Raw genomic sequence first — 27,945 nt, forward strand, 5'->3', positions numbered from 1 at the left:
CCATCCATCTGTATTTCTGCATTTTGCACTGTTGATTTGATAGGCTGACCCACACGGTCAGTGGGACTTCTGTGTGTGCAATTTCTGGTTGATTGCACAGCCCCCTTTAGCCTGAAGAAGCCTCATACCCTGCTATCACAGACGGGAACCTTTTCCTGGCATGTCTATGTAGTGGGCACATTGCTACCTTATTTTCATTCTCCCTTGACTTATTCTAACAGCTTTGTTGCCTAACTGGGCCAGCCACCTCTGGATTGATATGCTCGACCACTAAACTGCACATTTCTCTACCAGGAGTTGCTGGAGAAGGAGCTACAAGAACTCAGTGAAGAGTTGGACAAGGACATTAAAGCCATTGAGAGACGGCAACTTGCCCGCAAGGTAAACTCAATAGCTGCCCTTTGCAATGTTCATCACAGTGTAGTAATTTTGACTTGGGTCAGGTACTAAACCTCATTCAAATTACCTGGAAGGAAACACCTGCTATTTGAGTTACCTGGGAGAAAATGTCTGCTGGCATATAAAGTATGGGTACATAAGACTGCTGGTTGAAAACAAATGAGTTGAAATGGCCAGTCTCTTGTTGAATAATTGAGTGTCCAGAGCCTTCTGCCACACCAGTCTGACAAAGGGCTGGTCCAGCACAAGTGACCGGCACTTCATCCATTCCTCTAGGGTAGCATCTGCAACTGGAGATCTCTCTGGGTGTGCATAAATACTGAACCAGGGTACTGGTGAGAGTTATTTATGGTATAATTCTGTGCATTTTTGCCCCGAGTCTGTCTTCTGGTCTAGACTCCCAAGTCCAGCCTGTGGGTGTAATTATACCATCGGAAAAATGATTTATACCCTGTCTCTCTTCAGGGAGGTGAGATTTTTTTGAAAAAAAAATATGGTTATGATTTATTGCCCCATCATTCAACAGATTCCCAGCATGGCTTACAAAAGGGGGGGGGGAGGGACTGTTTGTAATGTGATGGAATATTTTCAAGACCAGATTTATCTATAAATTTGATTAGGACCACTTCGATTGACATTCTAGCTATATTCATAAGTAGCATTAAATGTGTGTGATCAGTATTTTTATGTTGATTGTATCTGCAAGTAATAATATTGCATTAACAATTAAAATATTATTTTTCAAAACACAATTATCCTTAATAAGATATAGTGATATAATCACCAGTTTTCCCCTTTACGGGAGGACTAGGCACAAATATTGTGAATAGAATATAAATAAAATTATATAAATGTATTATTTATATCATGGTATAAATATCCTGAATAAAAGTAAGTAGGCATCCTTCAGTCTGGAGAGACTAGGGTAACGTGCTCTGTATGGAGGTCTTGGAACAGCACCTAGTGTGGCTGAGAAGGCCAATTCGAGAGTGACCGTTCCTTCCACACGGATATCCTGAATAAAAATAAACAAACAAAAAAGGTGATACCGCAGGGGGAGGAGGGGAAGAAAGCTAGACTCATAATTATTATTAGTCAAAAATAATTATTACTGAAAATAATAAGTAATAGAAATAAAAAGGCAAAGAAATCTCTTGGAAAGTTTAACTTTAGAATGGTATGACTTAAAAACAAAAACAAAACGATTTTGTTTTTAGCTATCCAAGGGGCGTTAAGGATGTTTTAATGGAAGAGGGGGGAGCATATATCCCGTCTCCGCCCAAAGTGCGATGGTGACCCAGGCGCCGGGCGCTCCTGGGTTCTTAGGGCGCCGCCTGTGTGATGCGCCTCTCCAGGACGGAGGGCTCCTAAAATCCAGGCGGCGGTTGGGGGGCTATGGGAGGTGTAGTCCCCAAGAGCCACCAACTCCCCTCCTACCCCGCCCTCTGCCTCTTTGCCCGAGACAGGTTGGCCTTTAGGACCCAGCCGTGTCCCGCCCGCCTCCGCCGGCTCCTCTCGGGGCGCCCGGCCGGCCTCTCTCTCTCCCCCCCCCCGCCCGCCCGCCCGCCCGCCCTTCGCGTCCTGCCGGCCAACTCCCGGGGCGGCCGCCGGCTCTTCTGCGCGCGGGACGGGCGCCGCCGCTCGCTCTCGGGCCGGCCCAGCTCCGTCTCCTTCTCTCTTCCTCCCTCCCTCCCCAGGGCTCTTCCTCCTCGCCTGCTGCCTCCGCCGGCCCCACTGCTCCGCCGCCGGGCTTCGCGGCGCGCCGGTGAGTATGCGGTGCGGGCGCGGGGGCTCGAGAGAGCGGGGTACGGGGCGGGCGCGGCGGTGCCCGGCCAGCTGCCACACCTCGGCTGGCTGGCGACGGGTGGCGTCATCCCCGAAGCATCTGGGGTGGATCCGCCGCTTGAGCGGGGAGAAAGTTGGAGGGACGGAGAGGGGAGTGGCTTTGGGGGGGGGGCTTTTTTGGGGGTAGGGTAGGGTGGGGTGGGGGGTTCGGAGGGTTTCCAAGATCCGAAAGTTGGTGGAAGGAGGAGGAGGAGGAGGCGCTTTGGCATTAAGAACCAGGGTAGAGGGTTTTTTGGATTCCACTCCACCCAGGCGTGCAAAAATTGATTTCACATGCTCTCAGAGCGAGCGTGTTAAGAAGAGAAGAGAAAGAGTTTTAAGCTGCAATCACAGCTTCAACTCATCTTGCCGTTATGTGTGTGTGGGGGGGGCTTGCCGCTTTCCAAGGCCATCCCCAAATGAAGCCTCCATGGTTAAAAGCAGCTTACCTTTGCTGGATGGTGGAAGTGAATAGCAGGGCATGACCGACTGCATTCCACAAGCGTTTCCCCTGAAGGATCTGGCTGTGCCCACTTTCATGGAATGTTAGGTCACCCATTCCTTGGCCAAGCCATTTTTGATGCCCTTATGGGAAACCCTCCAAACGCTGGTACACATCCTGCTCCTGGAGGAAAAGAAGCCAGATAAGACTAGGATCGCTTGGACTGTCAAGGAACCATCAGTTGCCGGGGGGCCCCCCCTCTTCGGCTTTGTGGATGTGGAGGAAGGAGGTGGTGCTTAATGCAATGTGCCACATCATGGGCCCTCCTGACATTGATTCAGATACTCAGATATTAATAGCTGCCTCTGGCTAAAAGTTAAGGAATCCCATCTACAACAACAAGAGAATGTGGATGTAAAGAATATTGCATTGGAATCACTTATTATTTGTGTGTGTGTGGGGGGAGGAAACATATTATTTTTAAGGTCCTCAGTGTGGTGTAGTGTAGTGGATAGAATGATGGGCTAGGACAGGAGACCTGGTTTTGAATTTCTACTCAGATGTGGATAGTCATGTCTGGTGTGTTGGGTGTGTGTGTGTGTGTCTGTGTAACTGATAAAACCACTCCTTAAAAATCTTACATAACCTTGAAAGCCTTTTAGGGTTGCTATCATGATGACAAAGAACACACAATAATTCCCGTATCGGCATCAGGAAGTCTCAACAGACTTGTGTTGTGACCATTGTGGTTCCGAGGGCAACTGTCACAGTGGGCCAAGTGCTAGTTCTGGCCCAGTAGCACCAACAGCATTTTGCACAGAGTTCCCAAGAATTTGCAAAAGGAGAATTCTTAGCCTGCCTACCTGCCTGTTCCAGAATAAGGGAGTTTCATGAGGGTACCTTCCCTGGAGACTGTAAAAATTCTGGAGCCAACCTGGACATTTGTGTTAAAATTCAGAGTCCAAAGCTCTGGCACACACTTTTAAAGGGTTTGATGGGTCAAAAATGAAAAGAGACGGCTGGCTCCCTCCAGGTTAATCCCATGACCTGTTCTCCCCATTACAAAACCATCCCATGAGCTTGACATGAGCAGAATCTGCAGTTTTGCCAAGAGGTGCCGGAGGCATTTCTGGCAGCTAAGGTGGAGAACTTCATTGCCCTTTGCTGATTAAGAAGGGGAATAATTCACTGGAAAGTTCTCTTATGTAACCACACACAGACACCACACACACACATAGAGAGAGAGAGAGACAGACAGACAGACAGACAGACACCAGCCTTTCCTCCCTTTTCATTTTCTGAATGAAGATCCACTTGACTCCACCAGAAGTATTATATACCACATGTTTTTTGTGATGAGGCTAAATCACAGTTTGGTGAGAGTAGCTGAGAGAAAAATATCTTACATTTCCTTCTCAGGGACCCTCAACATCTTTGACTTGGCCCCTCCAATAGCCAGGAGGTGCCTCTCCTTAGGTCTCCTGTCTACTACCATGGCCCTCAGCCCGGCCCTTCTCACTTTCCTTTCTCTTCCCTGTCCTTGCCTGAGAGGAGAAGCTGTCTCTTTAAAAATTAAAAACCACTAAACATCAGCAAATAACTATGGCTTGCTAGGGTTTTTCGTTGTTGTTGCTGGCTGAGTCCTTCCTGTTGAACTTGGCCTCTGCTTGCCAAGACAGCTCTAGAGGCCCTGGGCGGGGAGGGGGGCGGTTACGGACAGGCCCACCACCCACATGGGGAAGCAGGGAGCAGATGCTAGAAGGAGGGAGGGAGAGAAGGAAAAAAACCTGGAGGTCTAGGCCTCCTCTTCTCTGCCTCTGACGAAGACATCCCTCTTCTCCTTATTTTCACAAGGAAGAGTTGTAGGCATAGAAATCAGAGAGGCAAGAAAACAGCTCGCTTTTACAAACCAGATTGAAAGCTAGTGGATGTCAAGCAACACATACGTTGGTTGTGGAAGACTTCAGGGATGTACAGTTTTGCTCTCTGGTGGGAAGCTTGCTGTTTTGACGGATTAATCTCTCCATCATGTTCCAACAGCATGCTTTTGCTGTAGGGCAAGGAAAGTGTGCTCTTCCAGATGTTGTTAGGCTGAAGCTCTTGTCAGCCGTGGGCTACTGAGCCAACAGTGAGAAAGACTGGGAGGTCTAGTCCCACAACATCTGGAAAACTGTGCTCTGCCCCTCCCTGGCTGTCGGATATGCTTTCTCTTTCTGTCTGAAAGAGCTGTGATAAGATTTTGTGGGCCTTGAGTGGGGTGGGGTGGATTCTCTGTGTGGAATGTGTAGAGAGTCGGTGTTGTCCCTGATGTGTGTGTGCCTCGAGTAGGTTCTCAGTGCTTCTGTGAGTGTGGAATGTGACGGGAGGGGGAACTGGTTCAGGACGGTCATGCATGGGTTAATCCTTGCTCCCTTGCCATGATTCTCCCATTGAAAGCTGCTCTCTCTTTCCCCACCTTCCCAAAACTGTTGATGGCTGCGCACGGTATCTTGTCTTTAAAAGCAGCTTTGCAAGGCCATCCAACATGTTGGTGCAAATAATTAGAGACCTGGCTGAACCAGAAGCATAGAACAGTATCTTGGATGCGCACACCAGCTTTTATTTGGGGATCTTCCATCCGCAAAACAGATATCACATTATACAGTGGTGCCTCGCTAGACGATGATAATCTGTTCCACTGAAATCGCTGTTTAGCGAAATCATTGTCTAGCGAAAAGCATTTCCCCATTGGAACGCATTGAAACCTGTTTAATGCGTTCCAATGGGGAAGGATCGTCGTTGTCTAGCGAAGATCGGCCATAGAAAAGCCGCTTTGTGAACCGCCTATCAGCTGTTTAAATCACTGTCTTGCGAAGCTTAGGTCCCAAAAACACCTGTTTTGTGAGCGCGGAGGGAGCTGTCAAAATCGTCGTCTAGTGAAAATTGGTTTGCGAAGCAGGGACCAAACATTGTCCAGCGAAATTCCCCCATAGGAATCACTGTTTTGCGAATCGCTATAGCGATTGCAAAAAGTCAATGTCTAGTGAAAAAACTGTCATGCAGGGTAACTGTCTAGCGAGACAGCACTGTAATTATAGATGGGCACGACCTGTCAGTTTGGCAGTTCAGCATGGTTCATTCATTTGCTGAACAGCTGATCTGCGGTTGAGCGCCTTGCCCACTCCGATGGGCACCTACTCAAAGGCAGCACCCTGCCTTGCCTCCTCCAGGCCCTCCCTCCAAGTGGGGGCCCACTGGAGGCGATGGTGCAATGAACCATGGATCAGTTGTTAGGCTGCTTAAATGAACCACACCCATCTCTAGTTGTAATGTATATCACACTATCCTCTCCCTCCTTGCCCTCCGGGGTAGAGCGTTCCATAATTCAGGGGCGCCACAGCAGAGAAGACCCTTTCCCATGTCTTTACTTAATATATTTTTCCTAATAGTGTGACACAAAGGAGGACCTTCTCAGCATATCTTGATAGGCAGGTATATACTTGGAGATGGACTCCCTCAGTGCCAACTGAGATATATGGTGATGCACTCAAAAGCTCCCATTGAATCACTGGCATCTCATTTCCCATTCTAACATTCCCGTACACTAGGCTGAACATCCTCTAATCTTAAAGTACTGCCTTTTTCTCTGGTCTAGGAACCTGCTGCCGAATCACAGCACCCATCCTTCTACAGGTCAAAGCTTGGCCGTAGCCCAGTGCCACGGACTGGCCAGCCCTAAAATGGAGAAAGGAAGTCCAGGCATCATCAGGAACAACTGGAGCAGCTCTCCGCCCCAGAATGGTACGGCTGGGCCTGACACTTTAACCGCTGGCTTGGGTGAAGATGTGAAACTTCAGAGGGACCGATGCAAGTTGCTCTAGTTATATGAGGGATGCTCGGTTCTCTCACTCTTCTTGGCCTGAGAGGACAGAGTTTAAGCATTAAGATAGCTTTCAAACATTAGGATACATCTTTTGCTAGCCTTGACTGAGAAAGACAGATGCATCTTCTAAAACAGCTAGCTCCTTATTCAGACTGGTACAGCCCCATGGGATGAGGAGGCAGAACGGGTGTAAACAAAACAAGCTATATGAGTGCAGACTAGAGGGTGTGCCATTTGCCTTTTGGTTTTTCATTCCGACTCTCAGAATTCTCAAAAAGAAAAAAAAATCCCCAGGCATGGACAGACATCTACAGACACCTGTATTTCACTCACCTGGAACAGGGACTATGTGGGAGGCTTCTGAGGCATGTGTTTCCTGCTGTAAATATATATATATATATATTAAAAAAACGAAACTGCCCCAGTGCTTCCTGACAGGCCTAGGTCTTAATGGAAGGAGTAGCTCTGTAGAGAAGTAGTCCCAAAGAATTACTGGATTTTGATGATTGGAGCTTCAGCAAGCCATTGTATTTACTCTTTTAAAAGTAACTTTCCAAGCTTTGATTCTGTTTTCCCATTTAACTCCTTCCGCTGCTGATCTTCCTTCCCAGTGGAGATTGTCTTTCCCTCACTATTTTTTTTTCATTTTCTTTTCCACACAGATCCTTTGAGGCATGTTGGGCAGAGCCCGTTCCTTGATTCTACAGAAATCCTCCTGGATAGTCCCCCCAAAAAAGACGAGAAGAAGGTGAGACGTAGCTTCTTCCAAGAGGGGAGTGACAGAAGGACTTTCACTCTTGTTGTGTTGCACTGTCTTAAAATGGCTTACAGCTCAATCCCTGTCCTACGAAACCCGAAGGACATTCTCTTTACCAAGGCAGTGCCTCTCAGGACCCATAACAGAAAACCCTTTCCAAATTACAGTTCCCTGAATGTTTTAGGGTAGGACTGGGGAGCCCTCTAGACATGGTTGAATAACATTTCCGATCAGCCACCTCCAGCACAATCTGTGATTCAAATGGAAGCATGATGGGAATAATTGTTCATCAACATGTTAAGGGCCAAAGTTTCTGCATCACCTGCTTTAAAGACAGATTTGAATAGTTATAACATCATTCTGAGTGCAGGTATATCTGTCTTTGTGGATAAAAGAGAATGAAGGGAATCTCCACTCGGATCAAACACAGAAGCAGGAGATTTATTTAGAAAACTAATTTAGGCTATCTCTTAATTCTCAGTATGGGTTCTCAACATTTTGCCTTTCAGCATATTTTGCTGTTGTGAGCCAGGTAACAGGCCATTTTCATATAAACAGTTGCTTTAGGCTAACAAATCATTAACTTGTTTTAACTTGATGAGATACCAGCAGAGCAGATTTTATTTTAAGAACAACACATAACTGGTTGTTGTGAATGACCGGAGCAGAATAAACTTCTCTTGTACCTAACATAGACAGAATTGTTTCCTTACTGGAAGGGAGAACTGCAGATTTGTGCAGAAATTTGGTCAGTCAGTATCAACCATTGCTGACAATGTATATCTGTATGTAAAGAGTGGGATGAACAAAGCTAAAGGTAAGGGAAGAATTTGCAAAAGGGTCCTTAGAATGTTTATTCTTGTTCTTATGAATTCAGTTTCCCTTCTTAGCTAAGAGTCGCTGATGGCTCAGTGGGACTTTGTTGACTTGAAGCATTTTTTGAAGGCCAAATATTTTCAGTTCTGTCATTATTTGTTTAGTTTCTTGTTTTTCCTTTCCGTCTTTGTTCCGGGCTGGCAAGGTGCCCAGGTTTCTTTTTAAAACACAGCGGCTCTCTGCTAGATACCTTAATTTCATATCTTTTTTTAAATTCCATTTTTCCCTTCCTTCCAGATGAAAGCTGCTCGCCTCAAATTTGACTTCCAGGCAGAATCTCCAAAGTAAGTAACAATCGTTAAGAGCTTTTAATGTGTATGATACAATGTTTTCCTAGGATTTTGGTTTTGGAGGTCAGAAAGTAGCTAGTTATGAGACAGTTAGTTGTGCAGAAGTTGGTTGAAGGTTGGTTAGCTGGTTAGAAGTTGTTGTTGATTAGCGGAACATCGTTGACCTAGGGTGCTTTACAGAATAACTTAGGAAAACAGCCACAACAGGACCTTACCTGTTGTGCCTTTATCTAACCTTTCTACCTATATCTAACAATCGAGAGACAAAAGGAAAGGAGGGAGGGTGGAACAAAAGGCAATTATGAGGAGATCAAGTTACGTGCAGTTGTTTTTCTTTAGTGATGTGCACTATGATTTCACTGTAGTTGGGGAAAGAAGGAAGCAAAATATTCTATGAATACTTCCTTGAGAAAGTATTTGAAAGAGAGAGAGAGAGAGAGAGAGAGAGAGAGAGAGATTTGGTTTGTGTCTGCTGGTTGATTCAGAGCTGTAAGGTGAGTCTTCCACGTTTTGTTGGTTCACCTCCAGATCTATGCCTTGTACCCTTCCTTGTACAGAGTTGGTGCTGTGTCAGGTTAGCCTTTCTGCACAGAGCCCAGCAGGGGGCTAAAAAGACTGTTATGGTGTGTATGTGACATGTGCCTCATTCCGATGTTCAGGTTTGCCAAAATCTGCACTGAAGTTATTGAAAGCCTGCACAATGAAGTAAATAAAATGTGTAGTTGCAAGAAATGTTCTCTCTGTTGGCTTGTCCAGCAAGGAGCCTCTGTGAATATGTTACCGGACTTTTCCTCCCTCTCCCTGCCCTGCCTGCTTTCCCATGGGGGTTCTAGAGAATTTTGAAGCAAGCGGTAGGAAACAGACTCTGCTCATGTGAGGCATTGGCCAGGCCTTTTAAATACAGTCTTTCGTTCGGAGAATGTGTCCTAGAACACACTGAAAGTCCCCCTGCGGAGGATTTCCTGGAACACAGTTTGAAATTTTTTGCTCTGTTAAAATGCAGTTGTATCCATGACAAATGTTCTATTTTTGGTCGTCCTGGCCTCTTTGATAATGGCGCTCAGTCAGCAACTTTGAGATCTGTCCAACTGCAAAAGTGACTTTTAAGAAACAAAACACATTATTGCTTTTTGCAAAGGCGTCCGCTGCGCAACTTTGATGGTCTTGTCCTTTGACTTTTTAGAGAGCTGACACTGCAGAAAGGTGACATTGTTTACATCCACAAGGAAGTGGACAGAAACTGGCTGGAAGGAGAACATCACGGCAGGGTGGGCATTTTCCCTGCCAACTACGTAGAGGTAAGCTTGTCTTAGTATTCTAAGACCCTGCCATATCTGCAGATTTAGTGACATTTTTACTTAGTATGGGAAAGAGAGAGGATGTGACCCAGATTCTTGGAGGATTGGATCACATCCTCTAACCCCCACCAGTTTTTAGCTGAAGTCAGAGTTAGCAGGAAGGACTACAGATTCTTGAGACAAGATTTCGATTTGATAAAACGAAGTTCTCTATTTTAGTATTTTGGGCTCAATATTCTGCTAACTGCTCTCTCAGGCAAATGGCATTTGGAGTTGTTTTTGAACAGAACAGTTGCAAATTTGTAGACACTAACACGAGTCAACATGGTTGCTGAGTATTAATCACTTTGGGAGTATATCGTGGCAGGCAACTTTAACAGCTCCAGGGACCAATTTGGACCCTCCTTGGGACACATTATGCCCTACCTGACATCCTTTCCTTCCCTTCCCTTCCCTTCCCTTCCCTTCCCTTTTTTTCAGTGCAGCCAAAGGGTGATTTTGAGTCCACAGAAATGTGCTGGGGGTGCAGTGGACTATAGACCATGTGTGACCTGCCACTTCTGCTTGCAGTGATTTATGCAGTCTTACAGCTGGCTGGATCGCTCAGCAAGTTAGGTACCCAGCCAGAGGCTGGGAGTTTGCTTCCCCACTGTGTCTCCCCTGAGAAGAACCAGCCTGTGTAGCCTTGGGAAAGCTGTACAGTCCCCAGGACACCCCCCCAAAAAAAGAAGGGAACGGTTAACTACTTCTGAGTACCCTGTAACTAGAAAATCCAGCAAAGGGTAATCATATGTCCAGATCAACTTGATGGCAGAAGACGTTAATGATGATGATGATGAGCAAAAAACAGGCCCCTTCCCCAAGTTTTATATAGTCTAAAATTAATTTAAATGTTAATATATGTAACGACGAAGGGACCAGAGTTTGGTGGTAGAACCTGTGCTTTGTACAGAGAAGATTGCAGCACCTCCAGTTGAAAGACTCAGGTGAAGAATTAAGAAGGAAGGGTTTGGCTGATACCCTGGAAGGCAAATGACTGCCAATCAGATCAAATCATGGATTCCCTGGAGATATACTCTGAGCTAGTACGAGTTCATTTCCATTATTCCTGTGACTGTCTCAGAACGGTGTCTGGCACAGTTCATGCATAGCTTTGGAGAAACTGAAAGAAGAGGAGGGAGGGAGGAAAAGCAGTCCTTTTTGAGCAGACTGGGCCTTTGCCCAGCCAGGTCAACTGGTTTATCATGAGATATATATATATGACCACAACCCCCAAATAATTTTCCACAAGTGGGATGTAGAAGAATCCCATGGCCCAGTATAAAGCTATATCTCATCTTGGCATGTTTCTGACTGTTTTTGTCCCCCCTCAAAAAAAAAAACAGATCTTGCCTCCAACCGAGATCCCCAAACCCATCAAGTCCCCCATCATCCACATCCTGGAATATGGAGATGCTGTGGCTCAATACAACTTCAAAGGAGACCTGCCGGTGGAGCTGTCATTTCGGAAGGTACCCAAGAAAATTTGAAACAAAAGGCTGTGACGCTCAATTAATTGGCACAGAAATTAATTCCAGCACAGGATAGAGTCCAGGACTTCAGAGTTTGCTCCTCCTGCGGCCAGGGCTCCGGGCCAGCTTATTTTTCGGTAACAGATGTTGGGTTGTCTGCCTCGCTTTCATATAAACTGAGCAGCCAACGATGTTTAGTGCCTGAGTCAAATGGCAGGGTCCGATGGTGATAAAGAAAAAAAAAAATGAATGCAACAAACCAAATGATGGACAGTTTATTGCTTCTTTGATGGTAGCTCCCAAATCTGATGCCGTAGGCAGCCTGCCCTCATACTTGTCTAATAGTAAAGTCAGCTTTGTTTGGGGCTGTCCCCAGGAAATCTTTGCATCAAAGAAACCTAAATGTTATATGATAAAGATAAATTAGGCAAATAACATTCAGGCAGTTTTGCTTACATGAGCAGAAAGTTAGCTCAGTTTATTTGCTTTACTCTGAACTTTACGTTGTGTTGCTTATTTAGTGGTATTTTACAAAGAGCAGTGAAAGGAAAAGAGAGCTGTCTTAAGTGGCTTGTGTGGAGGTATTAGTGGGAAAATAGGAGAGAGGGAAGGGGGCAGGAGCTGCCAGGAATTGGAATCGTTAGATGCTGCCTGTCCCCCCCCCTCCTTCAGAGTCTTACAGTCAATGAGAACTAGAAACTTAGTGTTTTTAGAAAAGAAAAGAATACTGATAGGTTGATAGTGGAAGTCTCCCAACAAGGAACATCATGAAATATGGTCTTCTGAGTAGGCTGGTGTTTATTTGTTTTTCCAAATTAATTATTACAGCTGACTGCTGTTTCAGGCAATGTGAAGGTCAGATGTTTAGTTGTGCTTTTTTATTATTATTTGGGTGATGGAGAATCAAATTTGTGGTAAGGCATTATAAAACACTGCGATAGCAGCAGTTCTGGTGTGTGCAGACGTTGGAAACAAAGATTTACAAGTAACATCGTTGCCTCTCACAAACAACACCTTTGTTTTTTAACAAGAGCATTATAACCAAAGTAATAAGGTGGCCAAAATCCTAGTAGTTGTACCCACTGGTGTGACGCGTGTGACATAATGCACACTGGCAAAATGCTTCAAGACAAGACATTGGAATAGACATTTCCTGTTTCACACTGAGTTTGGCTGCATCAGAAAAATGTCTGCAGTGACCTCTTAACTTAGCAGTCATTTACCACTAAGATTTACATGAACTGACTGCACCAGCATAAAAAACAGATAAGATTTGAGCTAATGTGTAATGGTGATGATAAGGTATTTAGAGGATTTATTTTTTCACATGGAAAAAACGTTTCACATGGAAAAAATGTTCTTTGTAACTCTTTGTTTCATAAGAAGTTACTTGTATCTCTCTCTCTTTTTTAAAAGTAACAAAACTTTTAAGTAACAAAAACACAATGCAACAAGCAACATAGCACTTCCACTTTGGTAATGTTACAAAGTAATAAACCATTTGGGGAGGAGTTATGTAATAAGCTACATAAAGTACTTTTAACTTGTAACTTTTGAAGCTCTAAGTACTTTACAATGTTGGAAAAAGTTTGTTATACAGTCTGGACTCTTGATGTAGAGCAAATCCTGCCTCAGCCCTTTTTAAAATCTCTCGAATGGTATGTCCCCAGCACAGTCACAGATGGTTTTATTTTCTAGGAGATATAGAAATTTTTAAAGGTTTGGCATCGCATGAGTCAAATCTGAGCTGCTTAACATGTTGTAAACTTTCTATGGGGAAAATAATCTCTCATAGTAGGAACCATGTACAGTAGTAGGAACCATCCATGTAATCTGTATGTAGACTACAATGCATGAAAGAACATGTTGGTTCTGAAGAGGCAGAAAACCCCTTATTGAGCTTTTGTTTCAGCCTTAGGGCGTCCTTTGCTTTGGGAGGATGCTAAATGTTTTCCCTCTCCTCTTGTTGCTAGGGTGAGCGCATCTGTCTGGTCCGTAGGGTGGATGGAAACTGGTATGAAGGACGTATCTCTGGCACTAGCCGCCAGGGTATTTTCCCAGCCAACTACGTGCAGGTAGTGAAGGAGCCGAGAGTGAAGAACTCAGAGGAGTTTCCTTCCTCCCCGGGCCTCCGGGCTCGTTCCAGCTTGCCTTCCGAGCCGCGTTCTCCCAGCCTGACCGCCAGGGGGCAGTCCGACACCTCGCCTCCCAGCCTGCCAACCTCAACGGCTGCAGACCTGCGGTCATCCTCCTCCAGCCACTCTGGATTCACTTTCCCCGTCTCTCCCAAGTTACAACATGCTGAGCCGGGGCCTCGCAGGCCCCAAAGCGTGCCTCGAGAGGCCTCAGGCAGTGCTCAGAATCCGAACCCGCTCAAAACATCCCGCAGCAGCCCGCAGCCTGCTTCCTCCTTCCTGATGCCGGAATCTCCACAGCCTGCTGACCCAGCCTCGGCTTTGCAGACACGACTGGTCTTCCCACAGCAGGTGAGAGGCTGGCTGCTTCTGTTAAAATCCCGAATCCTTGTTCACCACTTAATGGCAGTAGGGACTCACCACGTGCCAGCTTTTGCAAGGATCCTGAAGGCTCAAGGTTTTGCTTGTTGGTGGGTTCCAGGCCTTCAACCAAGGATTTAATCCTAGTGTAGCATTTTTTGATTGGCAGACATTTACAGTTCCCCTTCTGTCTTCTGAGGCTGGCTTTATGCTAGTCATCAGAGCAAACAGAAATGATGGCCTGCAGCCACACGTTCAGTACCAGCATCTAATATGCTGTGGCACTAGGATCTTGGTGGCTCCCCATGGCATGCCTCTAACAACCTCAAAAATGAATTTCCAGAGAAAATAGATCTGTCTCCCCTTCAGATGAAGGGAAGGAAAGATCTCTGCCCAGAAAAATCACAAGAACTGAGAATTACAGTTCTTTATTAGCATGAATGATGCAAAGTAGAGGGATGAATCTTTTACATTACAGTGATGCCCCACATAGCGACGTTAATCCGTTCCAGGATTAACGTTGCTATCCGGAAACATTGCTAAACGGAACTGAAAACCCCATAGGAACTCCGTTTAATGCGTTCCTATGGGGTGAAAACTCACCGGTAAGTGAAGATTCCCCATCCGGCCGTCATTTTCGCCACCTCGGTAAGCGAGGGCAGGGCGCGAAAATGGAGTGGGCGGCCATTTTATTCTTCCGGCGGCCATTTTGTAACCGCCGATCAGCTGTTTTTAGAACATTGCAATGCGAAGATCGGTAAGCGAAACACTTACCGATCATCGCAATGCGATTTTTGACCTATCTAAACATCGCAATGCGATCGCAAAAAACACGTCGCTATGCAGATTCGTCATTAAATGGTGCACTCGTTAAGTGAGGCACCACTGTATTTTGGCCTACTTTGGGCATCCAACTGCTTTATCAAACATTCTTATAGTAAGGAGATCCAAGTTCTAGTCTCCAGCTAAGGCATTGAACTCGCTGGGCGACCTTGGAGCAGTCTCACCCTGGCAGTCTTATCTATATCACAGGGTTTTTGGGACCATGAAATTGGACAGAAGGGAGATTGGTCTTGAGCTTATTGGTGGGGGTGGAAAGAAATGTAAATAACAAAGACAAATGAATCCAGAAATGTGTGTTTCAAAGGCCAGTTCTGGTAATACATCTTGGAAATGCATATTTCTAGATTTTTTTTAAATTTAGTATTTTCAAGCAGTGGATAACTGAAATCACAGGCTTGGAGCCAATTCCCCTGCAATCCTATTGCACACATGATAGCAGGAGATGATGGTTATTTAAAGCAGAGGTGGGGAACTTGCATTCCTCCAAAGTTTGCTAAACTCCAGCTCCCGCCAGGTCAGCATGACTACTGATTAGGGTGGATGGGAGCTGCAGGCCAATGATAGGAGAACAAAGTCTGACCCCCAGATTTAAGCCCTGATTTATGCCACTATGATACATAAATTGAGGGATGGGTGAGATCCAAACTAGAGAAAGGGGGAGGGGTGAGCTCTCCCACTGCCTGCTGCTTAACTCATAGTCTCTGTATAGATGATCCCCCACCCCCACCCCCCAAAAAACTCTGACTGCTTTTCAGCACTGGAGCTTCGTGGGAAAAGTGGTGCACTAAAAGAGAGACTGTAATGGGGGTAAGCCACAGTAAGGTTTTAGCATCCTCTGCTTGAGTGCTGCTTTTGTTGTAGAAATTGGACTCTGATCCCAACTTTATAACTGATTGGAACAGGCCTGTGTTGGAAATGATAAGCCTGCTTTTGGCACGTCGAAATTCTGCCTGTGAGAGAACGGCTTCCCTTGAGAAAACCAGAAGGAACATTTAAACCATCCTGCACCCACTGAGCTACCTTGCTTCTCAGAGACTGGGTATATCCATGCAACTCGCTCAGTTTTATTTTGCTGTGTCTGCCTTGTGAAGACTTTGGAGCTCTGTGCGCAGGCGCAGGAAATTATGGTGCAGAAATGTAACTTTTTTTTAAAATTAAGAGGTCACAGAGACCTCTTAATTAAAACTCATTAATTAACATCTAATAGAAACACATTAAAAATCTTAGTAGAGGCATTTGCTTAAACCCTTCTCTACCCTAAATTATAAAGAGTGGACAAAATGCCTTATGGTTCCTAGCTTGCTTATTCAAGAGGAGCAAGATTTGCACTTCTTGTTATTTTACCACAGCATTAGTAAAATATCCTCATTTATTTATTTATTTAAAATATTTTCACCCCGCCTTTCTCTTTAACAAGAACTCAAGGCGGCTGACATCGTTAAAAGACAATACTTAAAGCTTAAAAACAAATAAGTGAACAAATATTAAAAAGGAACAAACAAATACCCCTCTGAGAAATGGTAAACAAAAGCGATATTAAAAGCAGTAATGCATAACAATTCATTTACAAGTCCCAAGATACTACACATCGTTGATCAAAACCGGTGTGTCCAAAGCATTCAGAAAATGGCACCATCCGTCTAGGTTTTCTGGTCACATCTGCTCTTGTCTCTTCCCCCAAGGTTTAAAGCAAGTGCTTTCTGAACTCCTGGCTCAGGTGGCATGCTATGATTCTCACCCTAGCTCATTTTTTCCATCTCCTTTATCCCTAGACCTCAGCCCTGGAGTCCGGTGCTTCGCAAGCTTCCCAATCACGCAGCCCTGGACGCGTCTCCGAAGGTCCCCCATCCAACATCCAGTGGACCCCGTAAGTTTTCTGGCCGACGGAGCCGTGCTGGGGAATCCCTGAAGGGAAAGTTCGGCTTCAGCTGGCAGCTGGCCAGACCCTCCATCCCTGTGAAGTGACCCAAGGGGGGGGAGGGCTGGCTGCAGACAGGCCCCCGGGGTGCCAGACTGGGACAGTGTCTGGATTGTGGCTCAGAACAAGGGCCTTTTTCAGAGGGGCTCCCTCGGTGCCTAAGGAAGCGGAAGCGGCTGGCTGCTCTACCTGGGCCTCGGCTGCCCTTTGGCAGGCCTTGTGCGCTCCTGCTTGAAAGGGGCTGAGAAAACTCAGCATTTCCAAGCTGCAGTGCTTCTCTCTCCCATTCTCAAGATGTTGGGAAGGATGGGGGAGAGGGCGGGAGAGGAGGAGGAAGAGAACAGGCAGAGTGTTTGCCTCGGCACATTCCTTTTCCATGTGCAAAGCACAGTTCACTGCCTGTCATCTGCTCAGCCTGCACAATATGCAAGGATGGAATCAAAACGGCTTTCCTTTCCAAAAAAAACGCAGCAACTTTCATTTCTTAAAATAAGCATTCTTCAGGGCACACTGGGATTTTTTTTTTTTTAAGGAGGCAGCTTTACTCTCCATGGTGATTTGTGCCTTGCAGGTACCAAGCTCTCTATCAATACAGACCCCAGAACGAGGATGAACTGGAGCTTCATGAAGGAGACCGAGTGGATGTGATGCAGCAGTGTGATGATGGCTGGTTTGTGGGTATGTCTGCATTTGTGGGAAACGCAGGAAACACTTGTTTCTGAGAGTCAATGTAGAGCCATAGATGATGGGAGAAGGCACAGTTTTGGGGCCATGTCGTGGGATAAGGGTGTTTCGCTCTATCTACATAGGCTCCCATCACAAGAGTTTTAAAAAAATGCTCCATGACACAAGAGCATCAGAAAAACATGGATTTGGGTTGCCAGAAGGTGCTTTATGCCTTCCAAGGACCAAGCCGCGCACAAGCCAATTCTTTTCAAGGTACAAATCAGGGAAGCTGCTCTCTCCTCTGCTGCAAATTCTGCTTAACTGGCATTCCTTGTCACCCAAATAGCCACATATTTAAGTGCAGTTAACTTATTTTGGAACTAGACCGGGATCTCTCCTTTGGTTATTACACCAGTGGCTCTAGCATGAGCGGGTCACGCTTTGCGCCATTTCAACCTGGCAAGACGTTCTGGTGCATATCCCCTACAGCAGGGTGACTGAGATGCTTATAGCCTTGAAACGGCTATTGGGGCTTAAGAGCTATTGGTGAGTTTGTAAGATGCTGCCAAGAGGCTCACCAGCAAATGTATTCTGCTGCAGAATGGGAAACGGCATCTCCTCTCTCATCGTCGTGTTTTTTTTCTCTCTCTCTCCTGTTTTTCTGTCTTTGTATCTCAACCAGGTGTCTCTAGAAGGACGCAAAAATTTGGCACTTTCCCCGGGAATTACGTTGCCCCGGTGTGACTGCCTCGCAACCAAACCCTTCTATGTAGGAACTGAACCGATACCAGCTGCTCCTTCACCCAGCTTCCTTGGAGAGGTGGCCCACCATTCTGTAGGCAAGGAGCAGCAAGAGGAGATGGTGTGAGAACCAGCCTTGACCCATCGAGTTGGGAGTGGCAAAATCTTGCCCCTCCATCACCCGGACATCTCTGTTTCTTGACCAGTCTCTTCCCCTGGTGTGCCTTGCCTTCTGTTGGGGTGTCTCCAACCATGTTCCTTTCTTACAGTAAATGGGAAACACCACAAGTAGAAGCTCTGCCTGAGCAGACCATGCAGGTATCTTCTGGACCTTGCTTGCTGTCCCAGCTGTATCTCTGCCTTACGAACAAATGCGAAGCTTCAGCCTTTCTCCCAGCTCTCATTGATTAGGCAGCAAAGACAGACTGTGGCTGAATGACTGTCATGCATCAGACCTCCCAGACCAAAAAAAGAGATCTTGCTCTCTTGAATGTATCACACCTTATATCAGTGTACATGATTAGCATCACAGTGCAGTTGATGGACTGGCCATGCACACAATATGTGCCACGTGTAGTAGCTGGACCTTTCTAATAAGAGGCTGTGTCGCACTAACCGTGCAGTCAACGCAGTCTATATCATGGCTACCAGAAGGAGTCTTTTTGTACCTTGCCTGACCTCTCAAAGGCTGTGCCTATTGAATTCTGATCTAAATAACCACTTCAGCTGAGCGATTCTTTCCCATACCTTTATCCAATTAACTTGAAATGATTCCTCTTTCATATTGGACGCTGTGGATGAATGCATGGTATATTTTTATATAACACAAGCAACGCTTCTACTTTATGGCACAGTATGGCATTCCTTCCTTAAAAGCATATGTTCCTGCTTGAGTTGCGTTCTCTTCCTTCCATCTAATTCTGAGCAGTTGCAACAAAGGATTTCATATTGTTCTTGATCGCTGAGGTGATAAGAAGGAAATAAAGAGGGAGGTCATTCCCTTTTTAGCTTGCAGACTTCTGTGCTAATGGCCTCAAGCTTGAGGCTTTGTGTTTGTTTGGGACTGGGGGGGTGGGGAGTTGGATATCCTAATTCTGCTTTGCTTAAGGTTTGCAATGTCTGCCGCTCCTCTCCAAAGATACAGGTCATTTTTGCTTCCAGTGGCAGAAGTCAAGGAGCCAGTGCCATCTGCTAGACTTCCACCTGAGGAACTTGTGGGCCCATCCATGTGGTGTCTCTTCTTAACCCTTTAACTCCCTGGTTTTTCTCTTCCTGCTATCTTCTTCTAGCTCCAAAATCAGGACTGGGGGAGGAGACTGCTAGAGATAAAGCAATGGTCTAGCAGGAGTTATTCTCAGATTGTTGGGGTGTGCAGCTGATGCGATGAGGCTGATGCATAAGGCCGGGGGAAGGACGGGAGACTGGGCCAAGAAAACTGCCTGCAACCTCAGTATAGCATGAGCAGTCTTGCCTTCCATACTGCAGGTAGACAACTGCATGCTGACATTGTCCCAGTCAGTGGAAAACAAACTTGGCAGGTTGAGACCAGATCTGTTGCAAGTGATTCATTGTCTTGTGTAAACCAACAGAAACTAACCTTTTAAAAAAAGGGGGATACCATGTAGCTGACATCTTGCAGGTTCAGACTCAGCATCTGAACTTGGTGGCTTTCAAACTTTCTAGCTTTGGGCAGCCCTTTCCTGCCGTCACATTCATCTGTTACAGACTCCAGCTCATCACAAAGGAGTCTAGCACACGTTCGCTCAGAGCATTGGCCAGGTTTCCCCAGCCTCGCTCCACGAAATGAGAGCGAAACTTGTCCATACCCAGCGTTTCCCAGGAGTTTGCCCATTTCCAGATGCAACTAGGTGGAGATTGATGTCTCTCATGAATGCTGTTACTGATCTCATTGACACCCGCTGATAAATTTGTAAAGAATGCCAATATTTCCTTCAGTATGAAAACTGCAGGTCCAGGCAAAGATGGAGAATTCCCTGTTGTGCTACATTTTAGGACAGGCATTATTTCCGAACTACTTCACACTACTAGGCTCAGGATGTGATCGTATGGGCATATATCTTGCACTTTGGACTGCTTGTGTATTGCACAACCTTTGGGGAATAGCACTTCAGCCCAAACTTGATCCATGCCCAAGCTGGAACATTTTGGCCCAGCTGTAGGGCTACTGCTTTTCAGGGCCAGGCAAGAGTGATTACTTGATGGACAGAAGAGTCTCTTGAAGGGAGATCACTCCTGGCAAAGCAACCCTTTCCAGTGTAATTCAATGCACTCCTTTCCCACCATCAGACTGCACCATCAGTTGGCTTGTATCGAGGCCTGTCCTAGCGTGGGATGGCCAAATCAGGCAGTACTGAGTAGTTAATGGGGGTGGGTGGGTGGAATGCTCTGTTTCGCAAAATGTGGTGGGTGGAACTCTGCATCAAAGGTGCAGTGGAAGATTCTGCCTTAGCATCAATGTGGAAGCAAGACTCGAGAGCCATTCCTACTGGCTTCCACGAGTGGAATGATCGTGTGCTGTGATCTTGATCTTTGCTTTTGACAGCAAAAATACCTTGGTACAGCCCTCACTTATACAAGCAGGATGTTCGGTTGTTAAATCTGGGGAAAGAAGGCTGCTTATATTACTGTTTATATTATATTAGGCAAAAATGTTGACACTGATGCTGTTGCACTTTGGGCATATTATGAAAAGGCAGGATTTTCTGGAAAAGATAATAATGCTGGGGGAGGTGGAAGCCGGAAGGAAAAAAGGAAGACCCAATACAAGATGGAATGAAGGAAGAACCAGGATTGAGTTTACAAGAGTTGAGCAGGGCTGTTGAGGACAGGGCATTTTGGAGAGTGCTCATTCATGGGGTCGACATAAGTCAGAAGTGACTTGACATCGCATCACATAACAACAAAAAACAGAACTTGTCTACCCAGTAAAATGTCACATAATGCAGTTCATAGTGTTGCAGCTGAGCTCCTTCCACTGAACATAGATGAGGAGCCCACAAATGCCAAGGTGTTTGTGCAACGAAGTGGCTGATCTGGGAAGACGTTTAACGATTGGAGACAATTTATTACCATGAGGTAAGTCCTATTATGGGGACGTGGTGGCGCTGTGGGTTAAACCGCAGAAGCCTCTGGGCTGCAAGGTCAGAAAACCTGCCTTTGTAAGATCGAATCCATGCGACAGAGTGAGCTCCCATCGCTCATCCCAGCTCCCGGCAACCGAGCCGTCCAAAAGCATGTAAAAATGCAAGTAGATAAATAGGTACCACCTCAGTGGGAAGGTAATGGTGTTCTGTGTCTAGTCGCGCTGGCCACATGACCACGGAAACTGTGTTTGGCCAAACGCTGGCTCTATGGCTTGGAAACGGGGACGAGCGTTTAATGCGTTCCTATGGGGGAAAAACTCACCGTTCTGCAAAAATCCTCCATACGGCCACCATTTTTGCTGCCCGGTAAGCGAGGAAAGGGCGCGAAAACACAGCGGGTGGACATTTTCTTTACCCGGTGGCCATTTTGGAACCGCCGATCAGCTGTTCTAAAAACATCGCTATGCGATAATCGGTAAGCGAAACAGCTTACCGATCATCGCAAAGCGATTTTTTACTATTTAAAACATCGTTATGCGATCGCTTTTGCGATCGCAAAAAACACATTGCTATGCGGATTCATCGTTAAACGAATCGCTCGTTATGCGGCGCGCCACTGTATTTTCTAGTGTCTGATACAGTTCCCAGTCTTTTAAATAAGTGATTTTTCCTGTCATTTTACTAACAGTCTGCTGTGAAGTCACTAAATAAGGGAAATGCCAGATGCAGGGGAGGGGTATCGGGAGACAGGTGTCTTGTGTGCTCCGAGAGGCATCTGGTGGGGTCAAGGTGAGATCCAGCAGGGCTCTTCTTAGGTTCTTAAGTTCTTACGAAGTTTTTCCTACAGCTTTATCTCTTCTGGAGGAGATATTTCATTTATTGCCTGTCAGACTGCCCTAAGAATCTAGGAGCAGTAAAAAGTAAAATTGGCAACTTAAATATTGGAGACACTCCGGTGCTGTCTCTTCACCTATGCTTGTTTTTCTTTAGTGGTGTATACACAGAGATTAGCATGGATGTAGTCTGGGTAATACAGTTGGCTCTGTCTGCATTTCTGTGGGAGCTGTTTTCAGTTTTACTTGGGGTTTTGTTTAAGTTTATTGACTGACCTCAAGAAGGAGATGGAGACAGGCTTTAGCAAAACAAACAAACAAAAGAAACCTTTCCAGGTGCAGAAATACATTTACCCCCCTTTTTTCCCCTTTCAAGGGCTACACAGGGCAAAAAGGGTGTGATCTTTTTCTAGAATGACAGTTGGAAAAAACAGCCATCTCCCCTGCTCCTTAAGATACCCATATTAATTTTTCATTTAATTTTTATTTTATTTGAAATATTTGTTTCATTATTTTCAGAAGAATTTTTTTAATCTTCCGATAGCTTGGGACTTCTTCCCGTTTTATAACAATAGCAGTGGCTATTTCAAGAGGCATTTCAGGTGATCGTTTGAGTAAAGTTCATTAACATGATGCATTCTGGTCAAATTATACGAGTAACTGTACATGCTGGAAAAGTCCACAAGGCGATGCATTTTGGAAGCAAGCATCTACAACTGAAAGGTGTAGTTGATTAATAAGAAAAGGGAATGTTTCCCCTATCTTTTTTTCTTGGATATGTTTTCTTTCACAACTAATAATAGTAGTAATAATCCACCATGACATTAGACTCTTAGCACTGCACAGTGATTTCAGAAATAAACCTATAATAAGACAAAATGTTGGGCAGATTCCTTCACAGTATGGAGTCTCTGGTAAGAGGGTTAGTTTTGTGCAAGACAAAGATGTGTTTTCTGACAACAGAAATCTGCATAGCTGTTTCTATACGTTTAATATATGTTGTCCTGCATGTACCTCATTTTGTATGGTACAGGATTGAGATTGGCAAGTATATGGAGTTCCAGATATTTGTGGCCCACAACCCCCATCAGCCTATATTCATCACAGCCAATTCAATTACAGGAATTGTAATTCAGGACATCTGGGTGGACTACATTTTTCTTTGGTGTCTGTTCTAGAAGGTGTTGTAGGTCCTCATAGAATTGGTCAGTTTCAGCCTCTTCTGCGTTGGTGGTTGGTGCATAAACTTGGATTACTGTGATGTTGAAAGGTCTGCATTGGATTCGCATTGAAATCATTCTATCATTTTTGGGATTGTATCCCAGTACAGCTTTTCCCACTCTTTTGTTGACTATGAGGGCTATTCCATTTCTTCTACGAGATTCTTACCCACAATACTAGATATGGTAATCGTCTGAATTGAAATCGCCCATTCCCATCCATTTTAGTTCACTGACGCTCAGGATGTCAATGTTTATTCTTGTCATCTCCTGTTTGACCACATCCAGCTTACCAAGGTTCATAGATCTTACATACCAGGTTCCTATGCAGTGTTTTTCTTTGCAGCATCAGACTTTCCTTTCAGTTCCAGGCGCGTCTGCAGCTGAGCGTTCCTTTGGCTTTGGCCCAGCCATTTCATTAGTTCTGGAGCTACTTGTCCTTGTCCTCTGCTCTTCCTCAGTAGCATGTTGGACGCCTTCCAACCTGAGCGGCTCATCTTCCAGTGTCAAATATTTCAGCCTTTTGTTTCTGTCCATGGAGTTTTCTTAGGGATACTGGAATGGCTTGCCAGTTCCTGCTGCAGGTGGAACACATTTAGTCAGAACTCTCCACTACGACCTGTCCATCTTGGGTGGCTCTGCATGGCAGATCCCATAGCTTCTCTGAGTTGTTCAAGCCCCTTCACCACGACAGGGCAGTGATCAATGAAGGGATGTTTTCAGCTACCACTTTAAATTCTGGATCTTGCTCAGTAGTGTAAAATAGTAGGGCAATAAACGCTCTTTGACTCCCACTTCTGCTCCATAAATTCCTCTCATATTGTGAGGAACTGTATGCACTTTGCTCTTTTTGCTGAAATAATGCCTGTCTTTTCGCTGAGTAACTCTTAGGACGGGAATTCTTTCTGCATTGCTGATCTCTGTTTTCTGATCTTCTCATGCACAAAATGCTATAATATGAGGTCTGGATGAGCAATGCATGAACAATCTTTTCCCCCCCTCTCTAGGGTCGTATTCCAGTTACTAAAACCACGGCCAGAGTAAAAAGATCCCTTGTTGTTGTTGTTGTTGTTGTTGGTGTTGTTGTTGGTGTTGGTGTTGGTGTTGTCGGTGTGTGTGTGTGTGTGTGTGTGTATCTGTGTGTTTGTGTTCTACAAGGATGACAGAAAACCTTGTTACTGGAAGTACAGCATTCCTTTAAATGTAACCATTGCACCAATTACTCTTACACCATCACTCCCTATTAGAAGTGGGCATGAACTGCTGGTTCATTTATCAGCTGAACAGGTGTTTGGTGTTTCTTTGGCCCTTGGTTGGCCATCCTCCCAGGAAGGGAGAAATCTTCCCTCTTTTTGCATAGGCATACAAACCTTTTGTCCATATCTAGTGTCAGTGCAGGGGCTCCTCATGTGCATGCACACACACCTCCCCTGCAAAAACACATCCATGTATCCCCATTCCCAGAGAAAGGTGAGATTTGAACTTCTTAGATCAACAATTGGCAGGAAGTGTGGAAATGACCACCCCTGAGATAATTGGTCCTCTGCTGCTCTTACCAGTAGAAAAACAGGATCGGGCTTGGACTACACAGCAAAATAAATGTTTTTTTTTAATTGCATTTACCTTTGAAAGTCAGATCTTTGTGGGGATGGTGTTAGGAGTTACTGAAGGTTTTTGCTTCTCCTGTCTCTCAGTGACGTCCACCATAACTGCTGTTTTCCTGCCACTAATAGCAAAGAAACTGTGTCCCCCCCACCCACTTTGCTGCCCAGTCTACCTGTTCATTTAGGTTGTGCAAAAAAAATATATTGAAACAGGTAGGGTTCTGTTGATGTGGAGGGCATTTGCGAGGAGCATCCGGGAATCATACGCAGCAGAAAGAGACACTGACTGAGGCTGGGAGAAAGCACAGCCATCCAGCATTGTACATCTCTGACCCACTTAACTCAAGCTCTCTGCTTGATAAGAGAGGTTTTACCAGGGCTGCCTCCTCCCTGGCCTCCAGGATTTCTACCGCCTTCATTGTATGCCCCTTTCGAATGCAACTACTGGCCACCTGGGTAGCAAAGGCCAACCGGGGTGTTCCCACCAGCTGGATAATGTAAGCAAATGCGCAATAACATCAAGGAGCTGCAGAGACAGGATGCTCAAGGAGGAATTGATTATTCACACCCTTTCATGTTTAGCTGGGGTGTGGACCTCAGCAGGTACGCAATTGTGCCAAATTCTGAGGCCTGCTTGCATCTGACATGTGCTCAGATTAACAGGGAGCCCTGTTGTTCTCCAAGATTTACTTGCAAATCATAGAATGGTTTAGCTGGAAGGGGGCCCATAAGGTGAACAAGTCCAACCCCCCCTGCTCAACCCAAATCAAAGCAGATCTGAGAGATGATTGTCCAATTTCTCTTGAATGCCTTCAGCATTGGAGCGCTCACCGCCTCCTGAGGTAATGAGTCCCATTGTCGTACTGCTCTACAGTTGTGAAGTTTGTCCTGATATTTAGCCTAAATCTGTCTTTCTGTAGCTTGAGCCCTTTGTTACATGGCCTGCACTTCAGTCTTTCCTCATAGGGCTTGGTTTCTAATCCTAATCATAAATTAGCATAAAGTCATAAATGCTTTTTTTTTTTAAATCACCTTTGTTTAAGAAATGATTTTGACTTGATTTCTCACCCTGTAAATTAATCCAAATAGGATGCCCAATCTATTCCTACATGTGTTTACTCAAATGTGGTTGGGATCCTATTGTTCAGCATATTGAGTCACCAATGGGGCAGGGCCAGTGAATCAATGGAACCTATGAAAGAGATGACTCACCAAATCCCCATTGACTGAGTAGGCCTACTTTAGTTGTGATTTACTACATTGAGCAATAAGATTTCAGTCAGTAATTTCTAGTAAATTAAATTAGTCCTGCTGCTTAATAAATATGCACAGCTTTACAGCTTTCAATAAAATATCCTAAAGAAGTGGAAGGTGGGGGTGGGGGGGGAGAGAGGTCTTCCTCTCTCACCAAATTTAATCACTTATTCTAAGGAATGAATGACAAATTAAAGTGTAAATCTCATTATATCTGTCTAATCCCACACTTTGTTATCCATTAAGGTTGAGGAAGTAGGATTGACATAAATTACTGAAGGCAAAAAGATTACAGAGACTCCATTTTTATAATTTAAAAACATTCAGAATAAGATTTTTTAGTATCAGCTGATCTCTCTCATTTTCATATCCTAGACGTAATGCCTCAAAGTGACTTTACTTACGGCCTTTAAAATGACATATCTTATTTTTAGAATGTTTTAAAGAAATAAAACATACTGCATTTATTTATTTATTTATTTATTTATTTATTTATTTATTTATTTATTTACATGATGCGCGCGCACGCACGCACGCGCACACACACACACACACACACACACACACCATCCCATTAGTGTGATTCAGTATTCTGGGTGGTTCACAACATGCAGAATAACAGACAGGTTACAAAACATGTGAAACTATAAAAAAATGTAAAACCAAGAGAACAGCAATAATACAAAGGTCCTTTTCTCTCTGAGAGCGAAAACAGGAGCAGCATCACGAAGGATTGTTATGGAAGGCCTTCCTGAAGAGCGGTGTTTTTAGTGTGACAAAGCAAAGGTCTTTTCAAATTATTATTATTATTATTATTAACATTGTTGGTATTATTTTGTTTTTGGAAACTACCCTAGAGCGATGTTTTGTTTTGCTTTGCCTGTTGGTTTGGTATTGGAGGGAAGGCAGAGTAGAAATTCAAACAATTCATTGAAAATGGGTCCTGGAAATTTCAAATAGAAGAGGAATATAGCAGAGATAGGAGGAAGTCATATTAATGTTTATCTCCCAGAAATTGTGTCAGGAAGCCTTTTTTCCTTGACTCACAAACTGCTCCTGTCTGGAAGAATGCCACATCAGGGATATGGAAGTAAATTAAAGTGGCTGGCTCAGGACAGCTATCCACGATGGACACTGCCAGGGTGTTGGGACCCTCGTAGAGAGAGAAGCTCTCTCTCTCTCTCTCTCTCTCTCTCTCTCTCTCTCTCTCTCTCTCTGACTGTGGCACTGAGGTTAGTGCGTTGGACTGGGATTTGAGAAGTCTGGATTCAAGTCCAGCATTAGTCATGATGTTCAGTGTCTGACCTTTGGCCAGTCACTCACTCTGAACCTGACTTTCCTCACAAGGTGATTTTCAAGATAAACTGTGTTGAAGAAGAGGTACTTCTGCTGCCTTGGACTTAGTGGAAAGAAAGGGATATAAATGGAGGTAATAAACAGGTACGTCCACATAGAAACAGCCCAGAAGAGCTTGCCCAAGAAAATTGCCTTTGAGAGCATGCATCGTAAAGTGCTGTGAATTCTCATCTCTGTTGTCCAGCATGGCATTGTAGACTTCTTCATCCAGTCTATGACAAAAAAAGGAGGAGGCATTTGAAATGTGGATTTCCCAGAAGCCATTAATTTAGCGGACTGAGATGGTGGCCAATGAAGAAGTGTTGATATTCATGAGCAAAGGCCAAGAAAATATGAAATTTATATAGTGGAAAACTTCAGGCACATAATGAGGAACATAGGTACTGTTACAACTGAAATAAATTTTAAAAAGAGAGAGGAAGCTGTGCAAGGAGAACAATGTCTGGGCGGAAGAACCTGGAAGACTAGTCTGGACACCACATAAGAGCAATGTTGAGAGCTGTCACATCCAAATCATATAGAGCTGTGGTGACGGTGATCCTCCCATGGGGGCGAAGGGATGAGGAGGAAGCTACTCCAGGATCCCAAACGAAGTCAAATTACTGGGGCACCTAGTTTGGCACCCATTTTTATTAATTGTAGTACCGGTATT

At 44.9% G+C, this 27,945-nt stretch overlaps 1 protein-coding gene and 1 long non-coding RNA gene across 3 annotated transcripts in view; one reads left to right on the plus strand and one right to left on the minus strand.

Moving 5' to 3' along the window:
- SORBS3 (sorbin and SH3 domain containing 3) overlaps positions 1-18,933 on the plus strand; it is a 58,997-nt gene extending 40,064 nt beyond the window's left edge. For both annotated transcript variants that reach the window (XM_078379664.1, XM_072979161.2), the window contains exons 11-21: positions 295-381; positions 2,097-2,164; positions 6,300-6,445; positions 7,190-7,275; positions 8,398-8,444; positions 9,634-9,748; positions 11,134-11,259; positions 13,233-13,745; positions 16,370-16,464; positions 17,087-17,193; positions 17,864-18,933. In XM_078379664.1, the coding sequence (XP_078235790.1) occupies positions 295-381; positions 2,097-2,164; positions 6,300-6,445; positions 7,190-7,275; positions 8,398-8,444; positions 9,634-9,748; positions 11,134-11,259; positions 13,233-13,745; positions 16,370-16,464; positions 17,087-17,193; positions 17,864-17,925 (1,452 nt within the window). In that variant the 3' untranslated portion in view covers positions 17,926-18,933. The remainder of the gene's footprint in view (positions 1-294; positions 382-2,096; positions 2,165-6,299; positions 6,446-7,189; positions 7,276-8,397; positions 8,445-9,633; positions 9,749-11,133; positions 11,260-13,232; positions 13,746-16,369; positions 16,465-17,086; positions 17,194-17,863) is intronic.
- LOC140701896 (uncharacterized) lies at positions 1,068-2,977 on the minus strand. Its single transcript, XR_012080892.2, has 2 exons — positions 2,673-2,977; positions 1,068-1,414 (listed from the first exon to the last, which is right to left on the minus strand). It is a non-coding gene; the product is annotated as an uncharacterized LOC140701896 (long non-coding RNA).
- Positions 18,934-27,945: the final 9,012 nt, after the last annotated feature.

The sequence above is a fragment of the Pogona vitticeps genome, chromosome 8, assembly GCF_051106095.1.
Source record: "Pogona vitticeps strain Pit_001003342236 chromosome 8, PviZW2.1, whole genome shotgun sequence".
NCBI lineage: Eukaryota > Metazoa > Chordata > Lepidosauria > Squamata > Agamidae > Pogona > Pogona vitticeps.